The 20,234-nt window shown below is 44.1% G+C and overlaps 1 protein-coding gene across 5 annotated transcripts in view; it reads left to right on the top strand.

Moving 5' to 3' along the window:
* si:ch211-51a6.2 (neurotrypsin) overlaps positions 1-20,234 on the top strand; it is a 54,724-nt gene that overhangs the window by 28,658 nt on the left and 5,832 nt on the right. For all 5 annotated transcript variants that reach the window (XM_052041658.1, XM_052041657.1, XM_052041659.1 and 2 more), the window contains 7 exons: positions 2,990-3,131; positions 3,992-4,197; positions 5,398-5,539; positions 9,849-10,054; positions 10,506-10,584; positions 14,599-14,721; positions 18,416-18,696. In XM_052041658.1, coding sequence (XP_051897618.1) covers positions 2,990-3,131; positions 3,992-4,197; positions 5,398-5,539; positions 9,849-10,054; positions 10,506-10,584; positions 14,599-14,721; positions 18,416-18,696 — 1,179 coding nt within the window. The remainder of the gene's footprint in view (positions 1-2,989; positions 3,132-3,991; positions 4,198-5,397; positions 5,540-9,848; positions 10,055-10,505; positions 10,585-14,598; positions 14,722-18,415; positions 18,697-20,234) is intronic.

Raw genomic sequence — 20,234 nt, 5'->3', positions numbered from 1 at the left:
GCCAAAAGCAAGTGTGGGGAGGCAGAGGAGTTGAAAACAGATTGATACCTCCAGGAATATATCTAACTGGGGTTCCCACCCTGTTATTGGCCAGCCAAACAGGTCATGAAACATGAGGAATGCAGAACAAAATGTCACACTTAGTAGCGTTTGGAATGTAGAGGGAGTGGGGTGAAGATTCACAGACAGATTCCTGGATGGTGGTTCTCTTACACAATGAAAGATTGAGTAAGTTAAGCCTCTGTTCTCTGGAGTTTAGAAGAAATGAGAGTTGACCTAATTGAAACGTTCCTAGAAGGATCAATAAGGTAGGTACAGTGAGCATGTTTCCCCTAGCTGAGGAATGCAGAACTAGGGCTTACAGATACAAACATAAGGGAAGGGTATCTGGGACTGAAAGGAGGTGAAATTTCTTCATTTTGAGGGCAGTGAATCTTTCGAATTCTCAACCTTGGAGGGAGGTGGAGACTCAGTCATTGAATTTGCTTAAAACAGGTTGATAACAGAGGTTGATAAATACCTGAAGACAAGGGATTAGGGGACAGGGCAGGAGAAGTTGCTGTGGTAGAAGATCAGCCATGATTTTGTTGAATGACAGAACAGGCTAGAAGGGCCAAATGTCCTACACCTGCTCCCACTTTTTAAATCTTTACCTGATGTGTAGGGGGCCTGTCTATATGTAACCTTCACACTGATGGTGGATTATATTGTCCTTTGAAAGGAACTACAAGCCACTGGTTTGACATAACAAGAATACAAGAAGTAGGAGCAGGAGTCAGCTATCTGGTCCTTAGAGCTTGCTCCACAATTCATTCAGGTCAAAGTTTACTTTCTACCTCAGTACCATTTCCTGCACCACCCCCATATCCTTTGCTTCTCTTTATATCTAGAAATCTATCATTCTCTGTTTTGAATGAACTCAGTGACTCCACAGCTCTCCAAGGTTGAGAATTCCAAAGATACACCACAGTCCGAGTGAAGAAACTTCTCCTTATCTCAGACCTAGATGTCCTAGTCCTGATTCTGACTGTGATCCCTGGTTCTTGAGTGATCCCTGAGTGTGATCACTGCCCACACACGCTGTCAACCCCGTAAGAATTAGTGTTTCATTGGGTTGAGTGTACTGCTTTGAAAATGGTCTATGAGGTTACTTGTCATCTTTAACCAGGATGGAGTATAGAACAATAAAACACTTATAGGTAGCATCACAGAGGGAACAAGGACAAGGGATGGTCACAGTAACGGGTACAGGAGGAGTAAATACTGATGGGACAAGTGACCCTTGTCCCAATTACTCAGATTATTTATTCTCAAATCACTTCTGCAGCTGTTTAACATGTAGAGGACCAGATCCACACTCAACCTGCAAGTCCTTGATGCTGTTGTTTACTTCACATGATTAACATTATTTTAATTTCATTTGAAACTAGTCATTCAAAAACAACATGCACATGGACCTGAAACTGTAATATTATGGAGATCCTCTTGAACGCAGATCTCAAATAAATTCTCGTTTCTTCTGTTTACCCAGACCCTGCATCTTTTTGCGACCACTTCAGAGATCTGCACCTCCTGTAAACAAATTAAACTCTCTTTAAATAGATCATTGCCAATGTGAAACTCTTGCTTTAGACATTAGCCTATTTTGATTCTTAGAACTAAATGATCCAGCTGCCTTTGGGTGGAATGCTGATCTGACTTTGAAGCAAGGGAAGCCAGATTACCATAAAGGTCATATAGAAAGTGTGGCTGCTTGGTAATGAACAGTCCTTGAACCCGACCTCTTTGGTCAAGATTTTGGTCATTTGTCCAATCTCATATGACTCAATTTCAACCTTTATTTGATACCTTCCTATGAAGAATCTTGTAGACATCTCACTATGAAAGTGCCTTCATTCTGTTCAGATCCTGTCGAAGGAGGAAGCTCACACTGATATAGTGACCTGCAAAAACTAGAGGAAGCTCAGGAAAACACTGGGTTCTATTATTTTCAAACCACAGTCTATAGGGAACAGTAATCATGATGTGGAAGTTGACATAGGCCCCATCTTTAACAGGAATATAAGCCAGGTAGAACAGGAAATCTAGAAGACAACCAGATGTGAAAAAAAATTAAAGTTCAAGTTTAAAGAAAGAAACTAGCCGAACTAGATAACGTTTAATTACCATTAACTATGTACCAACCCAACAGTTCAGCGTTTCCACAATAAGCCCCCATTCCAGCTGGCCATTGTATCTGTGGGAGCTCATTCTCAAATTACCTGCCCAGATAGTAATTTATTTCATTCATTGAAGGGATGTGGGCTTCTCAGGCTGAACCAGCATTTAGTTGCCCATCTCTAGTTGCTCTAGAAGGTGGTGGTGAGCTGCCTTCTAGAACCACTGCAGTCCTTGAGGTGTGGCAATACCCACAATGCTGCTGGGACGTTCCAGGACTTTGACCCAGCGACAGCAAAGGAACGGCGGTATACTTCCACATCCGGGTGATGTGTGGCTTCCAGGGGGTGGTGTTCAAGGGCTTTTGCTGCCCTTGTCCTTCTAGCTGGTAGAGGTGATGGGTTTGGAAGGTGCTGCCTAAGGACTCTTGGTGAGTTGCTGCAGTGCATCGTGTAGATGGTACAAACTGCTGCTACTGTGCGTCAGTGGTGGAGTGAGTGAACGGTTATGGATAGGGTGCCTATCAAGTGGACTGCTATGTCCTGTAAGGTGTCAAACTTCTTGAGTGTTGTTGAAGCTGTACTCACCCAGGCAGGTGGAGAGTGTTCCATCACACCCCGGACTGGAGCCTTGTAGATGGTGGACATGTTTTGGGGAGTTAGGGGTGAGTTACTCACTGCAGTAATGGGCCTTCACTTAAAATGGGATAAGACATTTTGGAATGACAAGTTCCTATCTAATTGCAACTGTTCCTCATCTCAGCTCTGTATTTCTGCCTCCTCTGTATAAAATAAATTATTAAAATGAACTGTCCATTGGGTGGTTACTGCAGATGGTGCTGTGCGGCTGGTTGGAGGCAGAGATTCCACTGAGGGAAGATTGGAGATCTATCGGAATGGAGTGTGGGGCACAGTGTGCGATGACAAATGGATGGGGCTGAATGCACAGGTTGTCTGCAGACAGCTTGGATTCAGGTAGTTTCAAATTCTTTCAACGTCTGTCACATCACAGTGTCATAGACGGATGGTGAACTGATTTCCTTATTAAAGAGGCAATTCAGCCCTTCAAATCTATGCCAGCTCAGAGAGTGATCCCTTTCTTCCACTAATTTTCCCTGTAATCTATTCTCCCTACATTCCCGCCAATTACAGATTCTACCACTTAAACTAGTGGCAAATTAACCTACCACCCCATTCGTCTTTGGGATGTGGAAGGAAACCAGAGCACCCGGGAAAAGGCCACACAGCCACAGGGAGAGCGTGCAAACTCCACACAGACACCCAGGTTCAGGTTGGAGCCCGATTGCTGTCATTGTGAACTAGCAGCTCCACTAGCCCCCCGTGTCACCCAGTGACAGAGGCTTTTGATCCATTAGTCCTGTGCTAGCTCTTTGAAAGAGCCCAGTTCATCCCACCACTCTTTGTGAGATGGTATCTGTAAAGCAATTATAACTGTGGTACAGTGGATTGTGACACTAATTGTAAGGGTGATTGCCACTTTAATATAACATCATTGCTCTGTGCTTGCAGCTTCAGTTGAGATCCGACTCTCACAGTAAGCAAACCTTTCTCATCTGACTGTTTATAATGGTAGCACAATGTGGCATCAGTGAGAGGCAATAATCTATTCATCTTAATTCAAAATTACTGAGGTCAAATTGAAATCATGCAGAAAAAAATAAATTTCTTGCTTCATTAAATTGCTTAATTTGTATGGGATAATTTAAGTGGTTTCCTAACACAAGATGGCTTTCAGGTAGAAGTGTGGGCTGCAGTGAAATTTCATTGACTTATTTCCCTCCACTACCACGGTTGCCTCTGTTTACATTGAACAGCGGCCCTGGAATGGTGGCATCGGAGGGTACATTTGGACAGGGAACTGGCTTCATATTCCTGGACGATGTGGTCTGCGCGGGAACTGAACCGAATCTTCTGAGGTGTGCCCGGAGCAACTGGGGTCAGCACGACTGCTCCCATCATGAGGACGTGGGTGTGATTTGTACGCAGGAAGAAACCAATCAAATAACAGTGTCTCATTCAGGTAAGAGGTGGAAGGCATTTTCCCATTGACCTCTCTCCACTCGGACTGATAACCACACAAGGAGACAGGAATGGAAGGGTACGGTGAAGGAGTTAGATGGGGATCATTCAAACTTCCATGTACCCATTGGGTGGGGTGGCCTATTTCTACGTTGTTAGTTCTTTCTTTCATTTCTTCAAGGATGTGGGCAAACCCGACAATTTTTGCCTATCCTTGTAAAAGAAATACAAAGCAGGAGCAGGAATTGGCCAACCTGCCTCTCAAGTGCTCTCTACTGTTCAATAAGACCAGGGCTGATTCAATCCTAGCTTTCCACTTTCCAATTCTCTCACCACACCACCTGGACACCCTTACAGTTTAAATAAATTGCCATTACCCTTGAATATATTCAAAGACTCTGCCTCCACAGTTTTCTGAGGAGATTCATGAGATGGTCTCACTAGTGTCCTTTAAAATTACATCATAATTTCCCTACTTTTACACTCCATATCCCTTGTAATAATGGCCAGTGTTCCATTCATTTAACTAATTATTTGTATCTGCATGCTAACTTTTAGTGCTTCATGTCACTGTTACTGCAACTAGTTCTGTTTTTAAATCCCAGATTTAGGATAGAATCATAGAACTGTACAGCAGGGAAACAGGCTATTCAGCCCAACTTGTCCATGCTGACCCTTGAGCACCCTTCCACATTATTCCATCTCCCAACACTTGGTCCAGAGCCCTCTGTGCCTCGGTGGTTCAAGTGCTCATCTGGACACTTCTTAAATGCTGTCAGCAACAGCATTTGTTTGATTAATTGATTTCAGGGCAGTTGGCGAGAGAAAGAAAGCATCAGAACTTGCTGGGACAGTGAGACGCAGAACGTAGGAGTTACTGGAAATCTGACACAAAAGAGAATGCCCTTTTTCATCTGCTAACTAGGCGGCACCAAAAACAATTGTTACCCGGACGAGCTTGGTTTGCATCCAATTATAGATGCTGCCTTTGTTCTCGTCACCCCTCCCCGCTGCTCAGCAGCTTGTTTCCTCACTTTTGCAGTTCAACTCGGTTTCTCTCTCCTGGGATGCTGCCTGATTTGCTGGGCATTTCTGGCATTTTTTTTTTGTTTCAGATTTCCAACATGTAGGGTTTTTTGGCTTCAGGTTTCTGCACATGTTTTGGCCCCTCTGACCGTGGCTGGTTCTGCTGTGTTCACAGGGCCAGTTATCAGGCTGGTGGATGGAGAGAACAGCAAGGAAGGGCGAGTGGAGGTGTATCTCGGCGGAGTGTGGGGAAGTGTCTGCGATGACGGCTGGACTGACAGAGCCGCAAGAGTTGTCTGCAGGCAGTTGGGTTACAGGTGAGTCAGGGAGACCTCCCTCGTCTTAAAATGTGATCAGCTTTCGGAATAGGAATCAAAAGTAAACGCAGAGCACAGTGGCAGCATTCAGAAATACAAAGTAATTTATTAGAACTGTGTTTTGCTGCCAAGAATTTGACCCAGAAGTTACTGCAACGAGTGTCTTTTAAAATGGTGCAATTATATTTTATTCTTTTATGCTCAAAGGGTATTAATTGTCAATTGCTGATGTCAGTGTGGATGTCAGTGCTGGTGAGGTAACTCCTCGCCTGAAGAATAAACTGATGGAGAAGGAAGAAGGGTGAATTCGAATTAAATTAGGTAGAGATTAGGGCAGCACAGTGGCACAGCTAGCAGAGCCACTGCCTCACAGCTCCAGCGACCCAGGTTAAATCCTAGTCTTGGCTACTGTCTGTGTAGGTTAATTGACCACTGTAAATTGTTCCTAATGTGTGGCTGAGTGGTACAATCTGGGAAAGTTGATGGGAATGTGGGGAGAATATATGGGATTGATGTAGGAATAGTGTAAATGGGTGATTGATAGTCGGCATGGACTCAGTGGGACGAAGGGTCTGTTTCCGTGTTGTATGATCTATGATTTTGTTTTCTAAGTGAAATCAAGGAAGAGAAAGAATTAGACCACAGAGCGGAAAAATGAAAACAAAAAGAAACAAAACAACTTTTTCACTTTCAAAGCTTCTGGTGACTATTTGTTTTCTGTAGGGGAGAGACTGTTCCTGCTGCAGATCCAGCCATTCCTTGAACCTTTTAAGAACGTTGATGACCAGCCCTAGCTTTTGTAAGGCTGCTGGTCAAGTGAATTTCTTTATGCATTAAGGCCAACTTGCACATTAAACTCACTGATCTTTCCCCCAGAAATTTCCTGGGCCACTTTAAAGTGAATGGACTCAAAGGTATGCAATTCAGTTACGTTAAATTTCTAACTGGGCAACTTTTGCAAGGTTGCACCCAACGTCACATCCTCTCAGTGAGGAGAGTGGGTCAGGGAATCTGACAGGTCACAGAACTGATTGGCCAGACCGCTGAGTTGCCCACAATAAAAATGAACATTGTGACTGCTGAATTGTCCAGCTGACTCTCTGGTCAGTGCTCCTGTTGAGTGAGACTGCACCCGTAAAACCTGCCCCAGCATCTCATCCCCATGATGGACCAAGTGGGAAGTGTGGCACCAGTCACGCTGCTGAGCTGGCAGGCTACTTCCTATAAAACCACGGACAGAGGTTTCCTCTGCTTCCCGTTGGGGGCCAAATGGCAAAGCTTGTTTTAAATTAATGCCAAGCGGGGAAGTAAATCTTCCTAGACTTACAGAGAAATTGTTCTACACGGAAATAGGTGCGTGAGCGAACCATCTTGTGTTTATCCTCTGTGTGAGCAAGTGTGCCCTTGTATAGAAGAAACACAAGCAAAAGTTTGTTCCTCTGCCTATTGACATACACCCAATCCCTCTCCTCAGTCTCTCTCTCTCCTTATCTCTCTCTCTCTCTCTGACATTTTTTTCCTTCTTGCTCTCTTATTTTCCCTCTTTATTTATTTTTACTTTCTCCCTCCATTCTCTCTCTCTCTCACTTTCTTTTCCTTTCTTTCTTGTCTCCGCATCTCTTTATTCCTCTTTACGTCAATCTCCTATCAATCCTAGTTTTAAATATTAACCTAGATTCCACTTCAATCCCTAACTGATCCCCAGGGCCCTCTTTGTGAAATACAGTTTCTCTTTTCCTGTTCTTTATCTCAGACATCTTCCATTAATTCAACATCTCTGTTCCCTGGTTTTCAATGATGGAAGCATCCCTTTCTGGAAAATTCCTTAACGATTCTCCTGAATGACCACTGTGGCTGGAAGACAACCTAAGTGCACAGTTGTCCAGGATTTCTTTTCAAACAGTCATTCAAAAGACTCCATGCATCACAAGGACACTCTCATTGACAACATCCCTGGCACATCCTGCTTTTTGATTATATCACCCCTCATTCTCCACTTTTCAGTCAAAACAAGCCTCATCTCCTCTCGAGTTGGTACTATATCTAAAGTAGCCTGTGATATCTAAAGAAGAAGACATGTGGGCTATCCTGTCCTTTGAACCTATTCTGTCATAGTCTATGGCCAATCGGTATCTTTATCTGCCTACGTTAGTTCTGTGTGGCAGCGACCCTGATGGCAAATGAAAAATACAATGAAGTCATGTGGGGCGTATATAAGGTGGATGCTCACAGTCTTTTTCTCAGGGTGGGGGCGTCTAAAACCAGAGGACATCAGTTGAAGGTGAGAGGGGAAAGATTTAAAAGGGACCTGAGGGAAAACTTTCACAATGAGGGTGGTGGGTGTATGGAACGAGCTGCAGGGGAAGGGGTAGAGGTGGATACAATTACAACATTTAAAATACATTTAGACATGTACATGGATAGGGAAGGTTTAGAGGGATATGGACCAAACAGAGGGAAATTGGACTAGCTCGGATAGACATCTTGGTTAGTATGGATGAGTTGGGCTGAAGGGCCTGTTTCTGTGCTGTGTAACTCTTATGACTCTCTGACTCACACGTGAAGAAATAATTTACCCATTCAGGATGGAAAAGCAGAGTTTTTTTAGAAATTGAGAGATCAGGAAGTGTTGTTAATCAAAGGCCCCAGTGTCCTTGTAGGAAAGTCACTTGTTTAAGATGAAGGTAAAAGTCATAAGCAACATAAATGGTAGATTTATTACAAAGGGATTAAACATAAGTGAAAAGAAATCTTAGTTTATTATAAAGGAATGGCTGTGGAGTATAGAGTACTGTTTTGGTCTCCTTGCTTATAGGTTCCTGAGAAATAAGTGCAAATAATGAAATAGATTCCTAAGAAGAGGGATTTTCCTGAGTGTGGAAATTGGGAAGACTGGAGTTTTTATCGCTCGCAATTAGAACAATGGTGTATAATCTCAATGAAAGTTAAAAGTTTTTAAAGAGCTTGAGAGGTCAATGCTGGGAGGGTGTTTCTCTGAAGTTCAGATCTGAAGGACTCACTTTCAGAATTGGGCACCAGCAATTTGAAACTAAGCCGATGAAAACTCTTTTCACTCATAGGGTCGTGAATCTTTGGAATTGGTTACCCTAGAGGGCTGTGGGTGCTCAGTGGTTGAGTTATCTTCAAGATAAAGATTGGTAAATTTTTGGATGACTAGCGTAGGAAGATGGAGATGAGATTTCATCTGTTCAATGACTCTACAACTCTCTGTTATTTAATTATATGGCAGAGAAGGTCTGAAGGCCTGAAAGATCTACTCCTACCCGTTCTTATGTTCTTATCACCTATGTGCTCGATCCTACATAACTCACCAGCTGTCCAAAACCTGTCCATCGTATCCTTATCCACACTGTCCCACACACCAGTCACCTTTTTTTCCCTGCTAACTAGTCCTACCCCTAAAGCAATATCTTTAAAAGCTTTCTATCTGTTCACAAATGTCTCCAAGGTAGCACTCCGTACTGTCTCTGCAACTTTCTTTAGTAGATCATCTGATGTAATCCAACCTGCAGTGTTAGAGAAACAAAGGACTGCAGATGCTGGAATCTAGATGAAAAACACCATGATGCTGGAGGAACTCAGCAGGACAGGCAGTGTCCTGAAGAAGGGTCCTGACCCGAAATGTTGACTGCCTGCTTTTCTCCACGGATGCTGCCTGACCTGCTGAGTTCTTCCGGCATCACAGTGTTTTTTAACTAGATTCCAGCATCTGCAGCCCTTTGTTTCTCTAGATCCTGATGGCAAGCTCTAATTTCAGGTTAGACCTTGTTTTTCCCAATCCTCACCATCAGAAGATTTTCCAGTTACAGGTAAAATCTCTTCCAATCACAATGTGCTCACTTTTAAGGAAGATTTTCTGCACAACTCAGTCCTTCCAAACTATTAATGTTAATGTTCACTGTTAATGATCCAGTTAGGACATCATCCCCCCGTGTCAATGCAGCTCAGTGGTGCAGTCAATGTAACTGCTGCTTCTCAACTGCAACCACCCAGGTTAAGTCCTGAGCGCTGGTGCCAACTGAGTGGAGTTTGTATGTTCTCCCTGTGACTGCATGAGTTTCTCCTGGGTGTTCTGGTCTCCTCCCACATGCTAGTTAGTTAATTGACCTTTGTATATTACGCTTAATGTACAGGCAAGTAGTAGAATCTGGGGGAGTTGATGAGAATGTGGGGAGAATTAAGTGGGATTAGTGTAAATGGGTGGTTGATGTTCAGTGCAGACTTGGTGGGCCGAAGGGCCTCTTTCTATGCTCTGCTGACTGATGACTGAAGGCTCCTCCTCTTCCAGTGGCCAGTCCAAAGCGAGAACTATGGCGTACTTTGGGGAGGGGCATGGACCCATTCACCTGGACAACGTGAAGTGTACAGGCCACGAGCGCTCGCTGGATGAATGTGGCACACCAGGGTTGGGCGTCCATAACTGTTGGCACAGTGAGGATGCAGGTGTCATCTGCGATTACCAGGAGGATCTACTGGAGGAGTTTGACAGTAGTGGTGAGTGGTGATGGCCGTCTGGTGACAAGTGGGACACACTCTCAGTGCATGTAGTGCGTGTTTATGAAGAGTTTGAACCTAGATACCAGATGCATAATCTTGGTTTGTCTCGTTTCTGTCTCTACAATTCAACCACCACCCCCCCCCTGACCCCCCACCATCCCATCACAACCATCTTTGGGTGACTTCACTGAAAACTCAAAATTCTGTTTGTTGATGGCCTGAGGTCCACAGATGTCTTCTCTCTGCCATTCTCACTTCAACCACTCCTGAACCAGATGAAGGGTCTTCACTGTCCGTTCCCCTTCACAGATGCTGCCTGACTCGCTGAATTCCTCCAGCATCTTGTGTGTTGCTCTGGATCCACCAACTTGTGTTCTAATCAGCGCTGAAGAACTGTATTCTGTTCCCACCCTAATTGCTAATCCGTCTATTCTTGTGTGGTCTCTAGGTTCTTTGCATTCAGTGTGCGGCCTACGTTTAATGAATCGTCGTAAAAAGCGGATCATTGGTGGGAATAAGTCTCTCAGGTAGGAACTGGGAATGGTGTCTCACACACTTTGCTCTCCCTGGAGTAGAAAATGTGACCTAACTGGAGCTGAGATTGGAGGCAACATTGAGTACTTGCCTTTGGTAAATTCCATTTCCCACCAGACCACCATTTTGTTGGTCATATAGGTCAGTTGCTCACCAGAAAAATTAATGGGATCAATCTCTGAGGAAAAAGGGGTTATAGAGCTCTTGTTGGATGGGTTTTCCATGAATTAGGAAGAGGTTACAAAGATATTGTACATGAGGGACAGAGAGAGCTCACAACTGACATTGGACTGTAAGAAGATGCTCAATGGAATGGATGGCACTTTGTGCTGACGTTCCTTTTATTGGAGTAATAAATGGACTGCTCCTCTGGTTTCCTTTATATTCTTTCTGCTCCTACTCAGGATCCCCTTCATAGATTCTTTTTCTGCTCACCACTGTATGTGTCAGTTTCAATCAGTGATGGCCCAGAACAGTTATGATCCTAGTTCTCATCAGATTATGTTCCTATCTAAAGATAAATCAGAGGTGATGGAAACTAGGGACTAGGCAGAGAAAGATGACTTTATGTTGTCCTGAGGTTAGCTGGGCAGTGGTTGTGTACTGCTGGATAGCTGTACATTTCCTTGCCTGTTTGCTAAAACATCTTCACCATGGTTCATTACAAGCCTTCACATTATGTTCAATTGGGACCTAGGGAAATTGTGTGCACATTCATGAGTGTGTAATTGACTTGTAATACCTCTGATACACAAGGTCATGAACCTTGAATGCTGGTCTCTCAACGCCAATGGATTGAAGATACTTAGTATTATCTGGAAGCTGTCTTTGTGGCTGATGCATATGAGTGGATATTCATTATGTGTGGTGTGCCTGAACTTGTGCATACCTGTGAAAAATATCCGAGAAGAATAATGAGTTTCCACTTACTGCCTTACAGATGTAAGGATGTGTTTACAGTGGACAGTTGCATATAACCACACAGTGAAAACCAAATCCAGGACTAATTGTGTTACACATACAATGAAAGTGGTTTAAATGGTCAAAAAGTTGATTTAATTGAGGAGTATAAAATTATGTGCGACCTAGACAGAGTGAAATGGAATGACCGATTCTGCTGAGTGGTGAGGAGAATAACTGGGGCAAGAAAGTTTCAGTTAATTGGCAGAAGGATTAGAGAGATGAGGAAACGTGTTTCACTCGACTGGTGGGGTCTGGAACTCACCGCCTGTGTCGGAGGCAGAAACGCTCAGGATATTTAAACAGTACCTGGATCCATGGAGCAAAAGATGGGACATGGGATTATCCCAAGATCCGTTTAGGCCAGCGTGAACACCACTGTCCAAGTGTCCTCCTCCTGGTGACTAAATGAGACTGCAGATGTTGGAATCTGGAGCCAAAAAACAAACAAAGAGTAGAGGGGAGAGAGAGCCATACTGGCTACAACGTACAGTATGGCCGTCTCCCCTCCATCTTTCAGTCCAGATGAAGGGTCTCAACCCAAAATGTCGACTGTCCATTTCCCTCCACAGATGCTGCCTGACCTCTGAGTTCCTGCAGTAGTTTGTTTCTTGGCCTCGTTCTGGGAATGAATTTCTATCGTTCTCATTTGATACAAATTTTCCTTGAGATTGTACTGGATACGGAAGTTGGAACCTGCAGTGTACACGACATGAATTTTAATAAGTGTACAGTGTCTCCTGATGCAAGTGGATCCCATCTGTTTAAACACACAGAAGTTGTTCATTGGAACACCAGATGTTGAATAAAACACCAGCTGCTGTAATTGTCAGTACCTGCTCCCTTTCCTCACGGAGTAGCTGGTTCCAGCAAGTAAGGTCTAGCTGAGTCGCTGTGTAAATATTCTGATGCTGAATGTGACAAGGTAAATCTGCATAGGTTAATCTGTTTTTTGATATACTCCACATAACCCCATACAACTTTGGGTAATTCTGTTAATATCCTTAATCCACTCTAAGGAGAACAGCCTGTACTTGTCCTTTATTCTTGTGGGACAGGCCCTCTTCACATTGCTACCATCGGGGAGGAGGTACAGGAGCCTGAAGACCCACACTCAATGTTTCAGGAACAGCTTCTTCCCCTCCGCCATCAGATTTCTGAATGGTCCATGAACACTACCTCGTTATTCCTCTTTTGCACTATTTATTTATTTTAGTAACTTATAGTAATTTTTATGTCTTGCACTGTACTGCTGCCACAAAACAACACATTTCATGACATAATAAATCTCATTCAGATACCATTCTGCTAAGTCTCCCATGCATCCTCAACAAGGCCCTTACACCCCTTATAAAGTGCAGCGTCACAGAATTCTGGGGACTTATGGCACGAAAAGACGTAGTTTGGCCTGCAGTGTCCATGGGCCTTGGGGTAATCCCACATCCCATGCCTTGGGCCAAGGATTCAAGAACTCCTCCAGGTAATTTTGAAGTGTTTCTGCCTCCAACACCTGTCCAAGTGATGAGTTCCTCAGCTGAGTGAAATAATTTTCCTCAACTCCCATCTAATCCTTCCTTCAATTAACAATTGATGCCTCCTGTCATTGTTTTACCCTGTGTAGGCCTCTCATAATTTCGTACACCTCAAATAAATCAGTCATAAAGAAAACAACTCCAGCCTTGACAGTCCCTCCTCAGAACTAGAGTCCTCCAGATGAGGCCTCTGAAACACAGAAGGTCCTGAGGAGGTACGACAGGGGAGGTGTGGAGATGTTTTCACTCGAGGGAGAGCCTCGAACAAGGGAACACAGTTACGAGATAAAGGGCTGGTCACTTACAACTAAGGTGCATAAAAATTTCTTCTCACAGAGGGTGGTGAATCTCTGGAACTCTGTGCCCCAGAGAGTTACAGGCACTGAATCATTAGTATCTAAAGTGAAGGTAGATAAGTCTTTGAAAAGATTGGGGGATTGAGGGCTATGGCGAATTGGCACAGCAGAGGTGACGCCTGGGGTAGAACAGCCATGATCAAAGTGAATGACAGTGCAGGCCAGAGGGGCCGAGTGGCCTACTCCTGCTCCTACTTCCTTCTGTTCTTGACTCCTCTGCTGCTCTTGGTTCCACCGCATCCCTCCTGTGGATGGTGACCAGAACTCCACGCAGTCCCCTAGTTGCCCTGACTAGTCATAGAATCATGGCATCATACAGCATAGAAACAGGACACTCGGCCTGACTTGTCCATGCTGACCAATGGGCACCTCTCTGTATTAATTCCATCACCAAGCACTTGGTCCATAGCTCTCTATGCCTAACCTATTCAGGTGTTCATCTAGATACTTTTTAAATGCTGTCAGCACCCAGCCTCAACCACTGTCTCAGGCAGTGCCTTCCGGGTACTCACCACTCTCTCTGGGTGAAGAAGGCTCCCCTCAGGTCCCCTCTAAATCTCTTCTGCTTACCCTAAACCCTTATCTACCTCTGATATGGGGAAAGGATATAAGATTTTCTTTATTAGTCCCATGTACATCGAAACACACAGTGAAATGCATCTTTCTGCGTAGAGTGTTCTGGGGGCAGCCCGCAAGTGTCGCCACACTTCTGGCGCCAACATAGCATGCCCACAACTTCCTAACCCCTATGTCTTTGGAATGTGGGAGGAAACCAGAGCACCCGGAGGAAATGCATGCAGACACGGGGAAAAGATCCTGCTGTCTACCTTATCTATACCCCTCATTATTTTATGTACCTCAATCATGTCCCCACCACCAACCCCCCCCCCCCCAACCTCCTCCGCTCCAGGGAAAAAAGACCTAGAGAAGAACCAGCATCTAACATGCTCATTCTTACATGGATACAACTCACCAGCTGTGGCCCAACCAGTGGTTTATCAAAGTCTAGCTCAGTGCTGTCCACATATCTAAAGATAGGCACCCATTATAAAGGAGAAGATTGCTCTGTGCAACATCTCTTGGATCGATTCCTTTTCAAGTTACCTGTATGCAACATTAAAAGTTTAGCAGTGAAGATGTTTGTGGAATCTTTCTCCAGGGGTGGATGGCCATGGCAGGCTTCACTGAGACTCAAGACGTTCATCCGAGGGAGCCGGTTACTGTGCGGAGCCACTTTGATCAGCAATTGCTGGGTCCTGACAGCAGCTCACTGCTTCAAGAGGTTCGTAAGAGGGGAGGCAATCCTTTATTTTCATTCAAAAAGAAGTTTTGGTCTTTTTTCAATGCCTTAAGTTGTAGTCGCATGTGTAAAATTTACTTTTGGTTTTGCACGTAAACAGAACTTGTATCCTCCCCCAGCTTGGCAGAGAATGGAGACACGAGAAACTGCAGATGCTGGAATCTGGAGCAAAAAGGCAGGGTCTCGACCCAAATCGTTGACTATCCCTCTGCCCCCACAGATGCTGCGTGACCCGCTGAGTTCCTCCAGCGGTTTTTTTTTCGCAGAGAATGGATTGCTTTTGCTGCAGATTTCAAAGTGGTGAAAGAACTATGTGGTGCTTGCTTAATTGTGCTGTTGGTTCAGTGGTATTTGACTGAGTAGTGTTCTTGCCTCTGGGTCAGACGATCCTGGATTCAAGTTACATGATTGAGAGTTGAGCACAAATTCTGGGCTGGCAATTCAGTACAGTACCAAGGGATTGCTGTATTGTTAGGTGTGCTGTATGTCAGCAGAAACAATAAAGTGAGTTCCTATCTTCTCTAGCAGGTGGACAGGAAGGATCCTGTGGCTCTGTTTTTGAGAAACAGATGGGGACATAGTTCCCAACCCTGGCCAACAGTTATCCTTCACTTAATCATTGGAACAAATTTAGTTGGTCCTCACAGAGTGTGGCACAGTGGCTCAGCTGGTAGAGACATTGCCTTGCAGCTCAAGAGACCCAGGTTCAATCCTGACCTCCGCTGTTGTCTGTGTGGAGTTTGCACGTTCTCCCTGTGACCGTGTGGGTTTTCTCCGGGTGCTCCGGTTTCCTCCCCCATCCCAGAGACAAGCAGATTGAAAGGTTATTTAGCCGCTGTAAACGTGTACAGGTGAGAGGTAGAATCTGGGGGGAGTTGATGGGACTGTGGGGAGAATACAAAATGGGATTAGTGTAAATGAGTGCTTGGTGGTCGGCATGGACTCAGTGGGCTGAAGGGCCTGTCCTGTGATGTATGACTCTATGATTATCACCTTTGCTTGTGGGATCCTGTTGTGCACCAAAGGCTTTACCTCAAAAAATGATTTGTTGGATATAAAGTGCTTGAGAATATAATAGATGCTAAATAACTGCTGGCTCTCTCTCTGTTATATACCCTTATTATATTATTATAATACATTAAAAAATATAACATATCAATATGTAAAATATATAAATAAAATATTATTTTAAAATATACAGTATTATATCAATATAATGCTGTGAATGAGTCTGGAAACATCCCGTGTGTCTGATTAGAGGCAGGGAGTTTACAACTAAATCAGTCCTCACGTCCTAAGGCTGCTTCCCTTGCCTGATTGCAGACAAACCTGTGCCTTTACCTGTGTTCCTGTGGGAATAGATCCTGGTATTTCTCACTCAGTGCTGTACACTGGATGGGCAGGGAACAAACATAGAGAGAGAAGGTCGGAAACAATCACACTGGGTTTTCCGTGTGATATGTCACCAGTCTCGTCATCCAGTGACCAGGACTAAGTTCCAATCTCACCGAGGCGGTGTGGAACTTAAATTTAGCTAGATAAATACATTTGAAATTTAAAAAGTTAGTCTTGATAACATTGACCTTGAAACTATTGGATTTGTATCTAACACCATCTTGTTCATTATTAACATTTAGGGAAGGAAATCTGCCTTGTATATGGTTGACTCTTAACTACTCTCACAGTTGTCAAGAAGGTGGCTCACCACACTCCTCTCGAGGGCATTTAGGCATAGGCAATAAATGTTGGTCATAGGGTTATAGAGTAATGCAGCACAGAAAAGACCCTTCAGCCCAACTCGTCCATGCTGACCAAGATACCCATCTAAGCTAGTCCCACTTGCCCATCGCTCTAAACCTTTCCTATCCATGTTGATCTTGCCAATATATCCACAGCCCTAAACTGAATCATCCAGAGCCTGACAGAGACCTAGAAGCAGAAGGTGAACGTTGAGCTCTTTAAGCCTATTCCACCTTCCACTTAGATCCAGACAGCTCCATGTTCTCACTATTACCCCTGCTTTTAATGCTTAAAAGACGTTTAGACAGGTACATGGACAGGAAAGGTTTAGAGTGATATGGGCCAAACGCAGACAAATGGGACTAGCTGAGGTAGACAACTTGGTTGGCATGGACAAGTAGGGCCGAAGGGCCTGTTTCCATGCTCTATTACTCTGTGACTCTAAGCTCTGGATCATATCCTTTATCATCCCCTGGGCATGTCAAATCTGTCAATCTCCAATTTAAAGTGATGGGAGAGAGTTCCACCCCTCCACCTTTACATGATGAAGCCTTTCCCAAATTCCCTCCAGGACTACCTGGCTCCAATTCTGTTCTGTCCCCTTTCCTTGGATTCATCCACCAGCAGAGGCAAGGAGTAGAACACTGAGCCAGTGGGAGGTCCATTTGAAGATGGAGGAATAGATAATGGTGTGCACAGTAGAGATTCAGGTCATCATTGTGCACCAAAGCATGAAATGTAGGAAGCAGGTAATATGCTAGTGGACACAGTAGCACAGATAGTATAGCTGCTGCCTCATAGCTCCAGAGACCTGGGTTCAATCCTGACCTCCAGTGCTGTCTGTGTGGAGTTTGTATGTTCTCCCGGTGACCGCATGGGCTTCCCTGTGTGCTCTGCACTTCTCCCACAACTCGAAGATGTGTGGACTGATAGGATAATTAGCCACTGTTAATCCCCCTAGTGTGTAGGTGAGTGGTAGATTCTGGGGATAGTTGATGAGAATATGGGGAGAATAAAATGGGATCAGTGTAATTGTGTGCTTGATGGTTGGCATGGACTCGATGGGCTGAAGGGTATGTTTCTGTACTGTATAACTCTGTGGCACATTATTGGAGGCTTGAGAGCATGTAGTCACACGTTTCTGACAGAGGCTGTGTTTTACTGCAGGTTCATGTACATTACCACTAACTTGCAAAAACAATACTTCACATAGCTGAAAAAGTTCAGGGAATTGTTCAGTGACCTAAAATAAAACAGAAATTGCTGGAAATACTCAGCAGTTTTGGCAGCATCTGTGGGGAGAGAAACTGAGTTAATATTTCAGAATCAATGATCTTCAATCAGTTGACAGTTGAGATATTTAGCCCTGTTTCTCTGACCTTGCCCAAAAGTGTCCTAACCCTCAGAGCATCTCCAATGTTTTTTGTTTTTGTATCAGATATCCAACATATGCAGTATTTTGCTTCTGGACAGTCTCCTAGAACAAGCAAACTGCCTTCAAAAACCCTTGTGTAGGATTGAGTGATTTTACAGGCAGTCATCTTGAGAATCCCCTTCCAAACCTGGAGACACAGGAGACTGCAGGTACTGGAATCTGGAGCAACAAACAATCTGCTGGAGGAACTCAGCGGGTCGAGCAGCATCTGTGGGGGAAGAGTGGGGGAAGGAATTCTCAACATTTTGGGTCGAAACCTGACACAAGGTTTTGACAAGAAGCATTGACGATTCCTTCTCCCCCCCCAGAAGCTGCTCGACCCGCTGAGTTCCTGCAGCAGATTGTTTGTTGCCGCTTCCAAATTTCTCTGCCTCCCTCTTCTTAAGCAGTTCTATTCCAGTTTTATAAGGTTTGTATCAAATTTGTCTGATGTTATTCCATTGACATGCCTTGGGATATTTTATAGGTGAAAGAGCCAAACTGTTTGGTCACCTTTCACAGGTTCGGTAACGACACTCGTCATTATTTTATTCGGGTTGGTGATTACCACACAGCCGTGGAGGATGAGTATGAGCGGGAGATTCCAGTGGACAGGATCGTCATGCACAGAAACTACAAGGCAAACAGCAGCGATAACGATATTGCACTGGTCAGAATGAAGGGCAGGGAAGGACACTGTGTGACATTTAATCAGTACACATCGCCAATCTGCTTACCAGGCAGGAAGGAGAAGATCAGGATAAACAGGCAATCCTGTTATATCACTGGCTGGGGAGATACAGGTAAGTGGTTTCTGACCCCTACAATTGTTCTTTGAGCTACATGGAATGTACAGCACAGAGACAGGCCATTTGGCCCACCTGGTTCATGGTGTAGACTTGCATGCATGCCACCTCCCACCCCTCATCAGCTCACTCATTAACACTCTCATTTCTCTCTCCCTGACCTTTTATCCAACATGCCCTGAATTACATGTATGAAATTGCCAGTCCTTGTGCTAGCAAGTTTCACATTCACAGCACTAGGGTAAAGAAGTTACTCCTCAATTTGTTGGACGAATCTCCAATAATCCAACACCCTTAGGACTTTGGTGCCAAACCATCCAATAAAGTTACTCCTATCGATACTCCAACATACCTTTATTTCACTTTCATTTACACAGTACTATAATGAATTTTCCAGTGAACCCGGTGAGTTCAGAGCGAGTGAGAATCAAAACCCAGGGTATTTCAACAGACTGATAGAAACAAGGCACCGGTCATCTTAAAGGGAGTGTGGGACATGGCCCTGGTGAGTTTAGAAGAACCACAGGAAACAGGGCGCAGAGAGTTTTTGAATGAAGAATTTAAGATAGGGTGTAAAATAAACGACATTCTACAATTTGCTTTGTGATCACAAAATGATGAGTGGACCTGAATGAATTTGTCCAGTGACCGATACTAACAAGTGAGCCAGATGCCAACCCATCAGGACTTCCGAACGAGGATACCAGATTGTCAGAGTTTTTCTGTATTGACTGCCTCGGCCCAATCTTCCATCATGGCAGTGGAAGAGTGGGGAAAATGATGCTTTGTCATTCAGGAAGCTGTGGTTCAGGTCTCTACCCAAATCCAATGAAAGCTCTTGTAAGGTCCAAGGCAGTCAGATTTTACCATATAATTATTTCTTCTCTGAGCATTAAAAAATAGCTTTATGTTTTGTAGCTGAGTTCAGTTTCACAGGTATAACTGAAAATTAGATCATGGCAGAAAATAAGCAGTTGTAGTGAAGTTGACTACTGCTCCAACTGTGAGCAACCTGATTTTAAATTGCTGAAATAACTTCTAGAAATTGGGGGAGGACAGAAATTCACATTCTGTGAAAGCAGTAAACCAGTGATCATAGTCATCCACCAGGGAACTGATCCTTTGGCCTGCTGAGTCCATACCTACCATTGAACATGTGTTGACTTGGTTTTTGAATCCAGTTCTGTTGACTGAATTTCAGAGTGGATTTCACATGGACACGTTACAGTGCTGTATGTTTAACATATACATCAGAGAACAGATTTCAAGCCTGCACTCCTATACTTGTGTGAGTGGCACACTGTAGTCAGATTCTTGGTCATATTTGTAAATTTTTATAAGTTGCCTATTAGCGTCCTTGTGTCTGAAAATTTACAGCTTACCAAGTTACTTGTAACTAGGCTTAGTTAATGGTGAATGATATGAGGAACTAGCTTTGTTGGTGGGGGCCTATTAATGCAATGTTGTTCAAGTGTAAATGATCACTGAATCAGAATCAGATTTACTATCATGGGCTTACATGACGTGAAATTTGT

This window comes from Pristis pectinata, chromosome 30, assembly GCF_009764475.1.
Source record: "Pristis pectinata isolate sPriPec2 chromosome 30, sPriPec2.1.pri, whole genome shotgun sequence".
NCBI lineage: Eukaryota > Metazoa > Chordata > Chondrichthyes > Rhinopristiformes > Pristidae > Pristis > Pristis pectinata.
This window is presented reverse-complemented; position numbering and strand designations above follow the sequence as displayed.